At 44.8% G+C, this 16,971-nt stretch overlaps 1 protein-coding gene across 21 annotated transcripts in view; it reads right to left on the minus strand.

Moving 5' to 3' along the window:
* Positions 1-292: 292 nt before the first annotated feature.
* Positions 293-16,971, minus strand: part of KCNS3 (potassium voltage-gated channel modifier subfamily S member 3) — a 37,159-nt gene continuing 20,480 nt past the window's right edge. For 17 of the 21 annotated variants that reach the window (XM_067008061.1, XM_067008072.1, XM_067008068.1 and 14 more), the window contains 2 exons: positions 11,608-11,799; positions 293-2,304 (listed from right to left, as the gene is read on the minus strand). In XM_067008061.1, the coding sequence (XP_066864162.1) occupies positions 773-2,248 (1,476 nt within the window). In that variant the 5' untranslated portion in view covers positions 2,249-2,304; positions 11,608-11,799 and the 3' untranslated portion in view covers positions 293-772. Of the gene's footprint in view, positions 2,305-5,384; positions 5,751-11,607; positions 11,800-16,971 lie in introns of all 21 variants that reach the window. The other 4 variants (XM_067008079.1, XM_067008078.1, XM_067008080.1 and 1 more) reach the window with 2 other exon arrangements.

Here is a 16,971-nt window from a genome sequence, read left to right on the forward strand (position 1 = left end):
AGGGCACATGTTTCACGCACGTATGCCAACTAGAGTATGTCTTAAACATGTACATGCATGATCAGGTTACACCGGACAGTGTGGTTTAATCAGGAACGTGCTCCGCCCACTTGCCAACCACTACCAAGTCTACTGAACAAAAGAACTAGCCCACTGTTGATGTATATCCAAAATTCAAAAACACACAGAAACGGCTCTTAATGTGTGCCAAAAAGAGCTTCTCCCTCCTCCCAAGCCAATTGTGAATACACTGAAATACACTTACGTGGCATAAAAACATACGACCAAGACGTTCTCCATACTGAATTAGGCAGTTTATTAGGCTCCTAATGTCCATGTTTAGAACGTGAACATGGACTGACATGCATTGTCTCATGTTGTGGCTCTTACATGCTTGTAGGCTTTCAGTCAGCTGGGCCTTTGATTCTATTTGTCAGTAAATTGACAGTTAGCTCAATGTGAGTAAATGATAAACACAGAATGATACACAAGCCGTAGCAAGAAATCCCACCCAATACCATCTACCTTTTGTTTTTCAAAAATCATATCACAACTCTCTCTTGTAAAGAATAAATTTCAGAGCAAGGCATTTAATTCACCTCACTGCAGAAAATAAAGACGTTTCTATCACTCCAGAGCGATGAAATGTCCACCTATGGCTGAAAAGTACACCCTGAGAATTAAATGATTTGGACAAACCCACTGAGGTTTATAAAGCTGTGTTAACCTAACGTCGGTAAGGGACTCGAGGTACCGGCACAAACGTCCCTGCTCATTTTGCTGTGCAGTTCTCCAAGGATGCCGTGTTATAAACACCCTCGTTGTCTTCAATGCTTGAAGCGTCTGTGGCATCGGCGTCACTCACCACGATGCCCACAGAAGAGAGACTGGTGATGAAGGCATGCATCCGCTGGGCATAAATGTCCCTGATGTTGAAGTAAGGGAGCTCGTGACACTTCTCTGGCGGGTCCTCACCACACTGGTCCACATCAATGTCCTTTTGCTTCTGGTAGTACTTGGAAAACTTGTTGAAGATAATGGTGATGGGAAGGGCCACCACCAAGATCCCACAGACGATGCACGTGCTGGCGATTAGCTTCCCAGCCAAGGTGACGGGGTGGGTGTCTCCGTAGCCCACGGTGGTCATGCTGATGGTGGCCCACCACCAGCAGACAGGGATGCTGGTGAGGCTGGACGCGTGGTCATCTTTCTCCACAGAGTAGATGAGCACAGAGAAGATGGAAATGCCCACCGACAGGAAGAGAAGCAGCAGCCCAACTTCGTGGTAGCTATGCCTCAGGGTGGCCCCAAGAGACCGAAGCCCTACCGAGTGCCGGGCGAGCTTGAGGATGCGGAAAACCCGCATGAGCCTAAGGATCTGGACCACCTTGCCCATGTTCTCAATGTCCTCACTCTCTTCCTTCTTGGTGTCCACAGCCAGCGTGGCATAAAAGGGAATAACGGAGACGAAGTCGATTATGTTCAGAGGGTTCTTCCAGAATTTCTTCTGGCAGGGAGCGGCCACCAGCCGGATGGCCAGCTCGACGGTGAACCAGGCAATGCACGCGATCTCGACGCCTTCCAGCACGGGGTCGTCCACCTCCCCGTCCTCGTTCTGGAACTCCGACATGCTGTGGACGCACATGGCCACGATGGAGGCCAGCACCACGCTCAGGGAGGAGACGGCGATGAGCTTGGCCGACAGGCAGTAGGCCGGGTTTTCCGTGCGGATCCAGATCTTCTTCCGGAGCTGACCGAATCGCAGCTTGTCAAACTTCTCCAGCTCCTTCTCGAACAGAGACGACTCTTCGAACGAGGAGTCGGTACTCACCTCGTCGCTTTTCTGGTCCCAGTCCTTCTCGTGGCTCTCCTCCTTGCGCTCCTGGTAGCGATTACTGCAGCAGGAATCGAGGAAGAGCTCGTTGATGCCCCAGTACTCGATCTCCTGGCAGAACGAGAACACGCACAGCTCCTCCATGACGTGCAGCTTTCCCGTGTAATAGAAGTTCAAAACGTATCTGAACAGCGAGGGGTTCCGATCAAAATAGTACTCTTTATCGGCCACGCTGTAGTCGTCGCACAGTTCCAGGATGGCCTCTTCCGAGTGGCAGCGGAGCAGCTTCCCGAGTCTGGTGTGAGGAAAGCGCAGCAGGGTGCCCTGGTCGATGGACTGTTTAAAGCCCCCCACGTTCAAGTGGACCAGTTCCTTGTCTTGTCCAGGGTGGTGGAAAATCTCACCAAACACCATGGTGAATACAGGCGGTGGAGAGCTGGCTGGGAAGGGAGACAGAGTTCACGCTGGACCTGGAAGGAACGTAAGACGGCATTTAGCCCTGTCCCATGCAGCCAGCCGTGCCAAGCTTATTTTTAATCTGCCCTTTCCAGGATGATGGGCTACATTGAAAGCAAAACAGAAAACGGGGGCGGTGGGGAGAATACGCTATCCCCTTTTTGATTGGAAGAGAATCGACACAAAACAGGTTTTTGGTTTTTGTAGTTTTTTTTTTTTGTTTTTTTTTTGTTTTTTGTTTTTTGGTTTTTATTTGCGGTATGCGGGCCTCTCACCGTTGTGGCCTCTCCCGTTGCGGAGCACAGGCTCCGGACGCGCAGGCTCAGCGGCCACGGCTCACGGGCCCAGCCGCTCCGCGGCACGTGGGATCTTCCCGGACCGGGGCACGAACCCGCGTCCCCTGCATCGGCAGGCGGATTCTCAACCACTGCGCCACCAGGGAAGCCCGGTTTTCGTTTTTTAAAAAAAATGGGTTTACATATCCATTTTTTGGAAAAAGACCGCTGTATCATTTTTATGAACCCCAATTCCTATTTCTCTATTTTTTAGCCGTCCAAAATTACCTCCCACTCCCCCAAAAGCAATGCATTTGGGATCACTTACACAATACAAGCAACTCCAGTCTCAACCGCGAGGCTTCCTCATTTGGAAATGCTCAATCCAGAGGTGACAGGCTATTTGCTGCCCGGCTTGTAGCTCATCTCTCCTGGCCCCTAGGGCTTGGTCGTGCACCCTCACGAACAGCTCTCTCCTCTGCTCTGCACCTCCTCCACAGCCCACGCAACCCTGGGGGCTCAGCTCAGCTCTTACAAAAGATGTAGGTTTCCTCTTACTCTCCAATGTTTCACTCCGTTTAGAAAAAGCTCTATTCCCCACGTTTCCATGTGGACAATCAAGAGGATACAATTATCTCCCTGTCCCTAAGTATCTTACAAGATATAGTTACACTTCATGGGATGGGGTTTCAGGTACATCCACAAGGGAAGAAACCGACTTAGGGAACCTTTGCAAGTTAACTGCACTATCAGTTTCCGGACCCGAACAGGCTCCTCTGCCACCTCCTCCCCTCCCTTCACAGTCTCCCACACACTCCCAATCTATGACACCCAAGTCTATACCGGCCCAGCACACACAGGCTATTTTATTCTTGACACTAACCAAGATGTACCAGAACCATTTCTCAGAGAGAAAAATAATAGATTTTGACCATCATCCAATAGAATGACGCTTCCTCAGAGCCAATGATGCAAATAAAGGAAAGGTAGGAAACTGTCAGTATTTATACTGAGTCCCAACCGAGTATTAGTAGATGTTTTGTTTTTATTACGTCTTTTAATCCTCCCGGTACTATAAGGTAGGTGTATAGGAAAATAGATATTCAGAGAAGTTGAGTAGAGCCACGATTTAAACCCAGGTTGGATTAAACCCCAAGCCCATGCTATTTCCACTACACACATCCCCCCCATCCCTTCCTATTTTTTTTTTCCTTATTATAATCTAATAACCCAATGTGGGAAGTGTTATAACAGAAATGAGTCAAGCATCTTTGGGTTGATTGAGAGAAGAACAATGACCTCTGTCTGGAGAAGGTCCATGGCAGAGGTTCTATTCAGGTCAAAAGTTAAAGGTTTAATGGGCTTCCCTGGTGGCGCAGTGGTTGAGAATCCGCCTGCCGATGCAGGAGACACGGGTTCGTGCCCCGGTCCGGGAGGATCCCACATGCCGCGGAGCAGCTGAGCCCGTGAGCCATGGCCGCTGAGCCTGCGCGTCCGGGGCCTGTGCTCCGCAACGGGAGAGGCCACAACAGTGAGAGGCCCGCGTACCGCAAAAAAAAAAAAAAAAAAAGTTAAAAGGTTTAAGCAGAGCTGAGCAAAGAGGGAAAAGGACATTCCCAACCGAGGGTATCAAAAGGTGGGCACAAGCCAGACTATAAAGAGACGTGTGTATCAATCTAAAGAGTCTAGACTTGATCCTGTAGGTAAGACCACTAAATCCTCTGAATCAATAAGCGGGCATGGCTATATCTGTGACTGTAACTTGGAAAGACCCCACTGACAGCAGGAGGGAAGACTGCTGGTGCGAATGGCTGGAGCCAAGGAGGTAGGGCTTCAATAGAATAGGTGAGAGGGGGCTTCCCCGGTGGCGCAGTGGTTGAGAGTCCGCCTGCCGATGCCGGGGACGCGGGTTCGTGCCCCGGTCCGGGAGGATCCCACGTGCCACGGAGCGGCTGGGCCCGTGAGCCATGGCCGCTGCGCCTGCGCGTCCGGAGCCTGTGCTCCGCAACGGGAGAGGCCACGCCCGTGTACCGCAAAAAAAAAAAAAATAGAATAGGTGAGAGGACCCAAACTCATACAGCAGGGGTGTATCTAAAGTGACAAATTCAAAAGTTTATAAAGTGGAATTGACAGGACTTGGTGATTGATTGGAAGGAAAAGATAAGGAAGTGGAAAGTCAAAACACAAAAGGGTGTGTTTTCTACCCTGCATTAGTGGGTGACATCATTAGAGGAAACGTAAAGGTCAAGGAGGAATTTCTTGCCCTTATGTTTATGGAAAGCCAAATCTGTCGGCGAGACAAGAGATTCCTCCTCTGAAAAGGATACCCCAGAGGACGCAGCCTGAAAGCACAGCCCTCTGCCATCCACCCTAGGAGGAAGCCTAGTGTCATAAGGAATACATGGCCATTTGCTCTGGACTCACCAACACTGAATGTGTGCCCATGAAACCAGAGACCTCAGCCTGGCATGGCAAAACGCTTCAGAGATTTGCTGACCTCTTTAAAAGACTTGATTTTTTTCTGCCTCTGCTTTCTATTTTTAGTTAGAGATCTTCTCTGAAGGGCCTAAATCAGAGCTTATGGCTTGGTCCAAATATTTATGGAACCTCAGAATGCTTTCAGAGGCTCTCATGAGCCTCTGAAAGCAGGCTTACGCTCATGGCAAGTAGAGTAGTACAATGTTTCAAGGAAGTAGTTTTAGCTAAGCTAGCGTTAAGGCTTTAATGGACATTATCTCCTGGCGGATTATTTTTTATCTCCTTGGCTCTCCTGGAAACCCACAATGGTAGAGAGCCACTGTCTGCCTTCATGATACCACCTGCTCGAGTCAGTCTCAGTCAGAGGTGTGCCATCCATGTCCTGTTTCACAGGCACTTCTCCAAAGACCAATGTTATCAACCATAATATCCGTCTTCTTGCTCTGTCCTCCTTGCTCTGCACTGACTCCATGCCAGTAAAAGAGAGCCCATTCTGAGGTCCACTCATTCTTCGAAGTCTAATGACGAAAGCAACACACATCATTAAACCAGGGATCTCTTGTGGTGGGTCTTTCAGAAGAAAGAAAAAGGAAAGCATCTCTGGATCAGATCAAATGCTTCAGCTCAGAGGGCAAGATGAGATTCTCTGCGTCACGGCGGCCAGAGTACAGTGTTGATTTCTTTGGCTGTGTCTGGCCCATAGCAGCCTATGGAGGGCAGGGAAAAAGAAGACGCCCACCTTTACAGACTCTGTAGCAAGGTTCCCTTACATCCAGCTAGTCCCTGGCCAATTACAAACAGTCCTTACATCATGTGCTCCTCACGATTACCTTGGGATTTTGCGGATGAGGAAGCAGGATCAGAAGAGATGAATGGGCATCATGCAGCTGTTAAGGGTTAGAGCAAAACCCAAGCCAGGGCTCCTTAGGCCAACCCCTCTGCTCTCCAGCGTGCTGGCTCCCACATCCAAAGTGGCATAAGAAAAGCAGACCCTGAACATCATTATTTACAAGATTCCAATATTCAGGCCAGCATTTATTTAACAGCCGTCATTTACTCCCATTCAGAAAATACTTGCTGCATCAAAGGTATATCTATTTAATATATAGTATATATTTTATATATGAAGTTATATGTAAATGTACATATAAAGGGATGTATATTATATACACATATACCCACACTTAGTGTGAACCATATATATATATAAATATATATATTTAACTATGCACACACTAAATAAAAACATGGGTCAATTCCTCTATGAGTGAGAAAAACTTCTCTAATTGTGACTAAAAATATAGAAAAGAATAACCAAAAAATTTTTGATTACATAAAAGTAAAATTTGGGGTATGGAAAAGCATGCCATAAGCAATGTTAAAAAAGAGAATATGGGAGAAAATATTTGCTACTTACATCACAGACAAGTGGTTAATATACCTAGACAGAGAAGAAAAAAGAGAACAATATAGAAAAACGGACCAGATATGAACAGACAGTTCACGGAAAAAAATGCAAATGGGTCTTAAAACAGGAAAAAAAAAAGGTCCACCTTGCTCATAGTAAGATAAATGCACATTAAACTTATGGTGCAGTATCGTATCCAATACCAAAATGGAAAAAAAAATCCAAAAATTGGGCTACAGACTCTATTATCAAGTATATGGGGAAGCAAACACTTTCACAGACTGGGAATACAAAATGAAAGGGAATCTTATGAAGGGGAATTTGGACATATCTAGCAAAACTGCCCACAAAATAGGAGAAAATATTTGCAAAGCATATATCTGATAGGGGTCTAGTATCCAGAATAGGATTTTTTTTTAAAAAACTCTTACACCTCAACAGTAAAAAGACAAATGGGCAAAGGATTTTATAGACATTTCTCCAAAGATATATAAATGACCAAAAAGTACATGAAAAGATGCTCAATATCATTAGTCATTAGGAAAATACAAATCAAAATCACAATGAATTACCACTTCACAATACTAGGATGGTTATAATCAAAAAGTAATAATAATACAATATTGTATTGTGTTATAATACAATAACTGTTGGTGAGGATGTGGAGAAATTGGAACCCTCAAGCATTATGGGTAGCCATTTGGAAAACAGTGAAGGAATGATAGAATTAAAATCTCACCATTTTGCAACTCATAATGAAATAACGGATCTGGGCAATGATCATGAATGGCTGCTAAAACCCAGATAAAAAGCTGACGGGGAGCTTCATTACTGGTAGATCAGAGGAGTAATACTTGAGCCCACTGATCAAGCCTGGTGTAACGAAAAGAGACAACAAGATAGAATGTGCCTCCTGATGGAAATATATACACAATGCTGAACTATATCAGCCCCCAAAACGTCAGACCTGAATTTGATCTAGCCTCTAGATCTACCAGTTGAAATAAAACAGAGATTTCAGAGGAACATGTTCAAAGACAGCATAGGGATGCAATCAGCAAAAACCAGACTGTGGGAAATTATACAACACAAATGACATGGATCAAATACATGACATATCAAATAATCCAGCATGTGGCTTTGTATGGATAGTGACTTGAGCTAGCCAGATGCTTTTAAAAATACATATGAAAATCAGGGACATGTGAACGCTAAACTAGACACCTGATGACATAAAATAATAATAACTGTCAGTTTTTCAATGTGCTAATGGTATTGTAATTATGCTCTCAAAAAGAATCTTTATCTTTTGGAAATATACACTAAGATCTTATGGATAAAATTATACTGCATTTAGGATTCATTTCAAAATAATCCATTGATGTGGGGTTGGAGGGGACAGGGTGGAGGCACTGACATACAAGATGGCCATGAATTAATAATTACGACAATCGTTGCAGCTGAGTGATGGGTGCAGAGGAGGTTAATGCATTATTCTATTTTTTGTACATGTTAAAATTCTCCATCAACAATGTTTTAAGAAAAACTTACTAAGCACCTTTTTGAGCCATGCACTGTGGTAAATGCTTTCACATACACTAATGTGCACCTTTTAACTCCCAGAATCTCAAGCAGTACTTCAGTGTAAGTATCCCTGAATGAATGAATCATTTCATTTAATTCTCCCACGGTCCGAAGGGGTAGATCTTATACCTCATGTTGTAAACAGGGAAATCTGAGGCTCATAGTTTAGCCAACATTATACAGCTTTTATAGGGCAAACTCCACTATGCCTCAAATATGAGTATTTAACTTTTTTTAAGTGGGAGGAAGGAAGGAGGGACTGGTTGATCTTTAATTTTACATACTTTATCAATCATCCTCATTAATGAATGCTATATTCTTTGGTAGGAGATTTGGTACTAGCAGGGCAAGGACACATGTGGTCTCAAATCAGGCACATCTGTGGGTACCAAAGGCATCTGGCCGCAAGGTAGAAAAATCAAATGCTATTTTCATTCTCTTCCTGAAGAAGAGCTTCGGTGCATTGTATCAATCCTCCTGCCTACTATCAACCCAAATCACTCATGGTGAGAACACCGTATACTATATGGGGCCACCTTGTTCCTCTTGGTATTTGTAAGATTGAAAAGAAAGAACAGATGTCAAAAATCCAAGATATTCTCTGGCAGCTTAAAAGAAAAACCACATTGATCCACTTCTCTCTTCAGTGGCACCAAGAAAGCCTTTCCAAAGCCATTAAACTCTTGCTGCTCTCTTTGCTTCATGCTTTCAAAATCACTTTAAAAATACTCTCAAAACTGTGTCTTTTCAAGGGTGAGACATATACATGAACACATGTGCATGAGTGGCTTTGATAATGCACTTGATTTGCTCAGAAAAGTAACAAAAGCAAAACAAATACAAGCCACTTGTACTTGCTGTATTGGGCAGAACCACTTTTTAAAATCAATTCCATAAAAGTAAACAGAAAACCTTGATTCTTTTTTCCTTCCCACTTGTCCAAAATCTACATTCGTCCTATCATGAAATCAAAAAAAAAGGGGGGGGAGGCATTTTTCTGCATTAATACTGCCATCTTTTTAGAACATTCTTCTGAAAGAGCTGTATTTCATTCTATTAAATTTAAAAGAAAAATAATTTATGTTTTTAAAAAGGGTAGGTCATACTAAATTGTATTTCTGGCCATGCCATATGAGAATATTCCAAGTAAAACTAAACAAATGTAAACAGACTTGAAAATCTAAATTCAATCCACACCCAAGTATTAAGCATCCTCTCACCAGGAACCTTCTCCTACAGCAAAGCTCCCCGTGCACTGGGGTGGGTAACGTGTAAGGAAAAGAAAATCGGAAGTCAATGTGGGGCTATAGAGGAGCGGAGAGTATAATGAAATGAATGTCAATGGCCTTGCAGGGTCCACCCTGACTGTGAATTTGGAAATGGAAATCCTAGCTGTTCTTGATTCAGGCCTTTGTGAATCAGAGTGTTTTTATAGCAGCTAAAACAGCACAATCCTGAGAAAGAAACAGCTATTTATGAGACATTTAGGAGGACATGTCCAGAGCCAGAGTACAGGACACACAAAACTTCAAAGAGCTTGCTGGATTTAAGTCTTTGTTTCCAGGGGTCAGCATTTCCTGGGCATCCAGAGCCTTCTACATGGAGCCAATGCCCACAGTAGCCTTCCAGGCGGTTCTTCCCAGCCCAGTGAGGAAGCCTGGATATAAAGTGTGATTCACACTGGCCAAAAAAAAACATCAAGGAAACTCCCTCCTGGTCTGTTCCACACCTGACATGTTCCAACAGCATCAAGTGCAGCTGACAACACACCAGTGGCATAGGTCCCAGGTCGCCCTAATTCAGAACGTTCGTCACCTAAACCCAACTTTTAAATGTTGAACTGAAAGAAATAAACCCACCAGGTCCCCTTATCTGGGCTGAACTATCAGAAGCAACTAAAGAATAGAGAAAAATGTTAAGACTCCGAAAACTTTGCACTTGAGCTGCCACACCCCAGCGACGTGACCTTGGGTGGGAGATTCTTGATCTACAAAAGATGACGTACACACCTTGATGATACAATAACAAATGCAAAAGTCTTCTGAAAACACAAAGCATAAGAGACATGTAAAACCTTATTCCCAAAATAGGACATGAAGGTAACAGTCTCCCTACCTCCTCTTTCCTGCCCCCCCTACTTACTCCCTTCCCCCTCTTGCCCACTCCACCTGGACCAGTCATATTAGAGTGGTACTTATTCCCTCTGGACTCTGTTTAGTGTGGCCAATCCCCTCTGGAAACTCCAGGGATCCCCGTAATCCACACAGCTCCTCTCCAAGCAGGAGGGCTGCTCAGAGGGCTGATTCAGTGAGACAAAGAGCCAGAAATCTCTCCTATTTGTAAAAAGCAAAGAACCGCAGGTGAAAGGTTTCCAACCAGAAACAGGAAAAATGTGGACTTCGCCCCAAGAGGGGAGCCCTAACTCTGCAGTAGCTGCATCACAGTCACAGCTCCACCCGAGCCATGTTACGTGGAGGGACGCACATACAAACGGCTGTCGGAGTGACATTCTGATGTCCAGGAGAGGGAGTTATGGAGCATTTGAACGCACCTACGCCAACTTAATAGTTCATCCCTGCCCCTACTTGCCGGCTCTGCCCCCTTTTCCCACAGCCCTGCAGGTGCATTCTTATTTGAGCCCCTACCACAAGGGATGATAGTGTTTTTTACAGTTCTCTTTATCCTCCACAAGTCTGACCATTGCTGCCACTAGACTCCAAGCCCTTCTGCAGGAGGGACCACGTCTCGTCATCTCCAGGGCCCCTTATGCTATAACTGCTGTCCACCGCCTAGTGAAAGACACTTTTGTCTGGAAGAATCAACAAAAACTATCAGTGTGTCTGTGAAAGAGCCAGCAGAATGATCTAGATCAGGCCTATGGTGAGATGAAATGCTTCCGGTGGCCAAACAAGTAAGTTACACAAATGAAGTGGTCAGGTCGGGCACTGCGGTGAACCACCCATGCTTGTCTAAGTGGCAAAGGCTACTCAGCACCAGAGTCCTTTGTGGGAACACAGGGCCAGTCTAGGTGTATCTTACAGCATTCCCGGAAAACCCAGAAATCCTGCTTTTTACGTGGTGTATCTCAACTGTAATTAGGATTGATCCAAAAAGTGGTTAACGTTACGTGGCTCAAACAAAAATGCACCCCCGGGCCAGGCACTGCCAGTAAGCCCTCAATCCGTGACCTGAGTGAGAGCCTTGCCAACCCCAGCCCTACGCACCGACGTCAAGCCAGACGGACTCAAATGGACACAAATGGGACCTTGTCACAATAACAGTAGCGTCACTCCCTCTAGTCTGAACTACAGACAACAAAAGGGGCTGAGCCCCATCGACGACAGAATCTTCCATAGTTGACCTGCCGTGTCCCCCAGGACAACTGCAGCCCATCCTTCCAGGCTGGCACTCTTCTCCCTTAGTCATCTGCCCCAACCGCCCAGTGGATTTTACAGTCCGAAGAGTCTCCCTGATGTCTGACTTTCATTTCTGTCACTGCACTGTAAGGTTTGTTCTCCCCTTCCTTTGACAAGCCATGGTGTCAGAGAAAACATCGGAGAGGCAGCGCTTACCCTTGTGGTGTTGATGTCACACTCTCTGCCGTCATCCTGCCCAGTGGAACGTCCATTGTCATCCAAGAAGCTCCGCCCTTCTTCCTTCACTGCAAAGTGTGGCGCACAGAGGCATTTAGTGGCCAAAAAGAAGAGAAGAATCCTGTTCTCTGGTTGTACTGGCCAAAGCAGTCGCTGGGAAATCACTCTCACCTGCAGAAGAAAGCATGAGTCAAGTTGTAACTCCAAGGGGAAAACACATACAAGAAGTTTTATCTCAGACTCAATGTTCTGGGTGTTTTACTGATGAGACCCATATCTCAGAGCCCCATCTAACTCTCAGGGACCCGTCACTCCCACTGGACACGTGGCTACAGAGACATCAGGAAGTGATTCACAACCGCTTTCAGGCCCCAGGACCCTCAGATCTTGACTGGAGTGGACACGTGGGACATCTCCACTGACCCCAAGGCCAAGAAAATATCCAAGGATAAAACGAGGCACTAGAATTAGGACTGCAGTCACCTCCCACACAGCTTCTTCTAGGAGCATTATTTTAGCTAATTCATAATATTAGCTAATTCATCAAGGATACACTTACAACCCTCTAAATGAGTACCTTTAATCCACATTAGAGACCAAGTTCTGAGTGTGACTGCGCTATTAGAATAAATACTGCCGCTCTAATTTGAAATCAATAGGTTCCGAAGGCTGGCCAAATTCCATTTTCCTCCATTTGGTCATTGTCATATTTCACAGATCAGAAATGACTACAGGTGTCAGATCAAAGTTCTCTAGTTAACGTGTGTGTGTGTGTGTGTGTGTGTGTGTGTGTGTGTGTGATGTATGGGGAAGAATTAAGTTTGTATCAAAACAAATGAAAGGACAAATTTCAATTTTTCGCTCTGAAAAAAATTAAAGAAAGTAAAAAAGAACCTTCAATTCCCAACAAGGTAAGCCTTGCCTCACAGTGGCGCATTCCCATAGGTTTATACAAGTATCTAATCATCTATCCATTGATTTTCAAGTTTTCCAATCAACGTTAGGTTCAAAGGGAAGGAGAAGATAAAGAAGGAAAGATTGATTCTGAGCTTCAGAAAGAACTGAAAGCAGAGCCTCCAGCTATGTCAATCATTACAAACTTCCATTATAGTTGAAGCTCTGCCCGGCGCTATCCAGAGCATTTGGGGTTACAACAAGATGCAGTGCCTGCCCGCAATCCCACCCCAGGAGCCCACAGACCCCAAACCAAACAGCAAACAAGTGGAGGTGTCCTACCAACACCCAGGGGGCAGTGAGAGGGGGCAAAGCAGGAATGGTTTCCAAGCCAGTCCCAACAATGGCCAGAGCAAGCCTTCAGTGAATTTCCAGCTCCAATAGAGATGATAAGGAGGAAGTGTCCAGAAAAAAATGCAGCATTACCCAAACTGAACTTCTGAGATGGGACACGTGGCAAAAGAGGTAGAGAAATCTCAACAAGGATAAATAAAATCAATTCAGGAGCTAACATCCTCCTTCCCCTACCCCCCCTCCACAGACTCCCAGCAGCACCTCAAAGGGTTAGCCTCAGATATTTGTGTTTCACTTGAAATGCAGAAATGTTGTGCCTTTTTTAAAAGATACAGCACATATATATAGGCTTCCTTTCCCTAGCAGACGCCTTTCCAAATGTAGCACATTTTAAAGAAAGGTAAGATTAATCTGGCTAGGAGATAATTAATTAACTGCAAACAGCTTTGATATGACTATATTAATTACTGAAGAAAAAAATTAACAAAGTCCTTAGGCTATTCAGCATTTCTAAGAAACCCCAGCACTGCTGGGCACTGGCTGATCACCCAGAAGGATAGGGCTGGCCCAGGGACAGACTGTAAGGTTAGCCAAATATATCTTTTTTACAAAAACTGATGCCCAGTGGGCATGAATGTCTGATGCACGAATAACATCCAAGGCTATATTTTTCTCTCTCCTTCACCCAAAACTCAGAATTCTTGTGCCTTCCCTCATTTCCCATCACCATGATTTCTGTCCAAAAAACTAGATTTTTGGAAAACATGTAAAATTAGTCAGTACCTCTCTACATGACTTCATGTCAATTTACTCCCTGCTTAGGGCATTCACACCCTAGGTGTGACCTCGCCACGTAAAATGATAACTAGCATTTTCCGAGTCCCTACAACACACCAGGAACCTTCCCGAGAGTTTCACACACATCACCTCCCTCTCCTCAACCACTGTAAGGGGTAAGTGCTGATATTCCCATTTTATAGGTGGGACATTGAGGCTCAGAAAAGCTGTCTGCCCAAAGTTCCACACCTAATGAGTGCCAGAGACAGGACTCAAATTCAGGTAGGTCTGCCTGATTTCAATTAGTGTAGAAAATCAAGGTCCTCTTTTAGTTGTTGGGGAAAGTTAAGAAAGGATTGGTAGAGGTGGCATAACGTGGCCCAAACCAGAGGTTTGCGGGGGGAAGAAAAACGTGTACATCCAACACGTTCCCTCCTTCCTGCTTAACAATCCCACCAAATGGTTCTGTTTCTCTGTGTTCCTATCATCCGTATCAGTGTGCAACTGTTCAAAAAACAAGACTGGATCATTTGTGATTTAGCACTTAAGCAGGTTTCTGACTGTGCTCAGTGATTCAGCAGGATCCCGGCGAAACACATCAAGCTCACTCAAGTACTGCTAGCCTCTGCATAATTCCTCTCGTCACAGGACAAAGGGAGACCCTCTGCGGCATCCTTGGACTCCCCTCTAGCCTGGCTGTATTTCTTGGTGGGTTGACTACAGCCTTCAAAAATGAACAAGATGACTGCCTCCAATACTGAGAGGGAAAAGGTGAATATTAAGTGGCATATTGGACTCTTTCATCATCCTTAGGCCTGACATCCAATCTTGGAACAGAACGAGGAAAATCAGACGAACAAGGAGACGGTACACAGGAGTGACAATGATGCCCTCAGTCCCTCTCCCAGAACTCAGAATCACAGGGATAAGGTTGCTCTCCCAAAATTAAACTCTAAAATCAGTAGTGCCTGAGGGCTCAAAGCAGACACTCCAAGTGACACTGCAGCCTAGGTCTGTGTCCTCTGTACTTGCAAGGGGTCCTGAGAGCACCTGTCATGGCCCTGCTCACATTCTTCTGAAATGTTGTCACCCCAGTGCCACCCAGTAGACTGAGAAGCCTCCATTTAGGGACAGGGTCCTAATATCAATCTTCAAATGATGTTACCCAATGATGCTTGACACGTTTTTACTGAACCAATTCCTCTCCCCCAAGCCAACAAGACTAAAAAGTAAATTAATTAAAAGAATCAATATGGATAATGAAAGGCAGCAGGTCAGCAATGGAAACAGAGGAGGAAAAGCGTAAAAGATCAAAATGGGTTGCCAAGACCCATTCCAGCACTTCCTAAAGGAGAAGAGTCTTAATCCTGAAGACACAGCATCTCCAGAACTGATGGGATACATCCTGAGGGGAGGTTTAAGACCTCAGAGTTTCATGTATCACTAGATACCCCCAAATCTCCCCTTGTTCTGATTCCAGGCTCCCGGAGGCACCTGCTAGCAATTTCATTCCCAGGCTCCTTGCCAACAGACAGCATATAAGCTATGCAGCCAACACAAGCGTCTGTCTACTCTGTCCACCAGTTCTATTTATTAGTGGAATTTAATAAGGCAAAAAGAAGTTTATTTACTCACCTTCCTGGGGGTTTCTATTCAAGTCAGCCTCCTAGAGTTTAATCAGCTCTGGGACATCTGAAAGTTTGTTTCTGAAGTTGCAAGTCTGGGAGAGAGCTGACCCCAATCCGTGATAAGGTTACTAGGTACATGACACCTAGAAGCACCCTCCTGGCAGCCAGCTAGCTCCTCTGGAGACATCCTGACCTTGCAAACTTCTACAGCAGGGATCCTCGGCCTCAGCACTATAGACATTTTGAGGCCAGATAATTATTTTTCCTGGGGGCTGTCCTATGCACTGTCCGATGTTGAACAGCGTCCCTGGCCTCTACCCACTAGATGACAGCAGTACACCTCCTCCCAACCCCCCATGGTGTGACAACCAAAATGTCTCTAGGTATGGCCAAATGTCCCCTCGAGAACAAAATCATCCCCAGCTGTGAACCACTGCTCAACAAGCAGAGTGAAAAAATCTCAGACACCTATCTGGGACCTGGCAGTTCAGAAAGGTCAGAATGACAGATACTACTAATACTTCAGCTGCTGACAGGGGCTGGGGAAATTTCCCCAAAACACTTATTCTTTTAGAATTCAGTCCTGGCATGTCTGGTGTCAGACAAGCAAAACTTTGCACATGAGGAAAGATAAAAGCAAGGTTAACCTTTTGTTGAAACTCAAAGCATGCTGCACACAACGTGAGTCACGAGTAAAGGTTAGTGATTTTTCTCTGAGAGTCTGTCTTATGTTTGCTACTGTTTTTGGTGCCAGAATAACACACAGGGCCCGTGCACTAATATAGTTTCAAAGATGTGGCCTCCTTCCTGTGGGGTTTGATGCTCCTGCTGGCCACACCCACTCCTAACCAAATCTGTCAATCTTGCGGAAACCCATTGATATTCCAGGGAAAGATGCAAATATATATCAGTTTCGTAGTCTCGCCCCTATTCATCATCCACAGACCAATTTTCAATAAAATCAAAGAGTAATGAGATAATACAAATAATAAGAAAAGGTGAAATCTGACCTCACCTCTACCTTGCTTCACTAGTGAGAAGTGTGGTCCAGGGTTTTGCTTAAATAAAATTAAAATATCGCAATCAGGCCACCATAATGGAATTTAATGTGACAGTAAATTATGTTTATATTTAAATCCTATAATCCAAAGCAATCAGAATAATACAACACTGTCTAGTTGATTCAGAAAGTAGATTACTAAGAATATCTCCAAATGACTTAGTTTTTCCAAACTATCAAATTTCAAGAAGTACCTTAGGTTAATATGAAAAATCCTTGAATTAACAATGATTTTTTTTTTCCTTTATTTTGCTCTGTCCCAAGAAGAAAATGAAAACTTCCCAGGGTCTAACATATTCAGGAATTAAAAATAAATTGATAGGGGTTCTGGTCTTCGGAGAGCAAACCAGTAAGTGCTTTCTAAAGCAAGGCCTCTAAATGACATTTGAAAGGTTAATATAAATTATATTTCTCTTGGCCATCCAGAATGAGTGAATGCAATACTATCCCCAGAAATCCCAAGAGCTGGAAGCACAGGTTAACTAAACACCACTGTCCTCTTCGCGGGTTCTATTCCTAGACAACCTCCCCTGGGGAACAGAGGGAGGGAGCAGGCTGCTGCTGCTGCTGAGTCACCTCCAAAGACAATCCACAGAAAGCAAGCCCTGTGGAAGGGTGAGCACCTCATAA

The sequence above is a fragment of the Kogia breviceps genome, chromosome 11, assembly GCF_026419965.1.
Source record: "Kogia breviceps isolate mKogBre1 chromosome 11, mKogBre1 haplotype 1, whole genome shotgun sequence".
Taxonomy (NCBI): Eukaryota; Metazoa; Chordata; class Mammalia; order Artiodactyla; family Physeteridae; genus Kogia; species Kogia breviceps.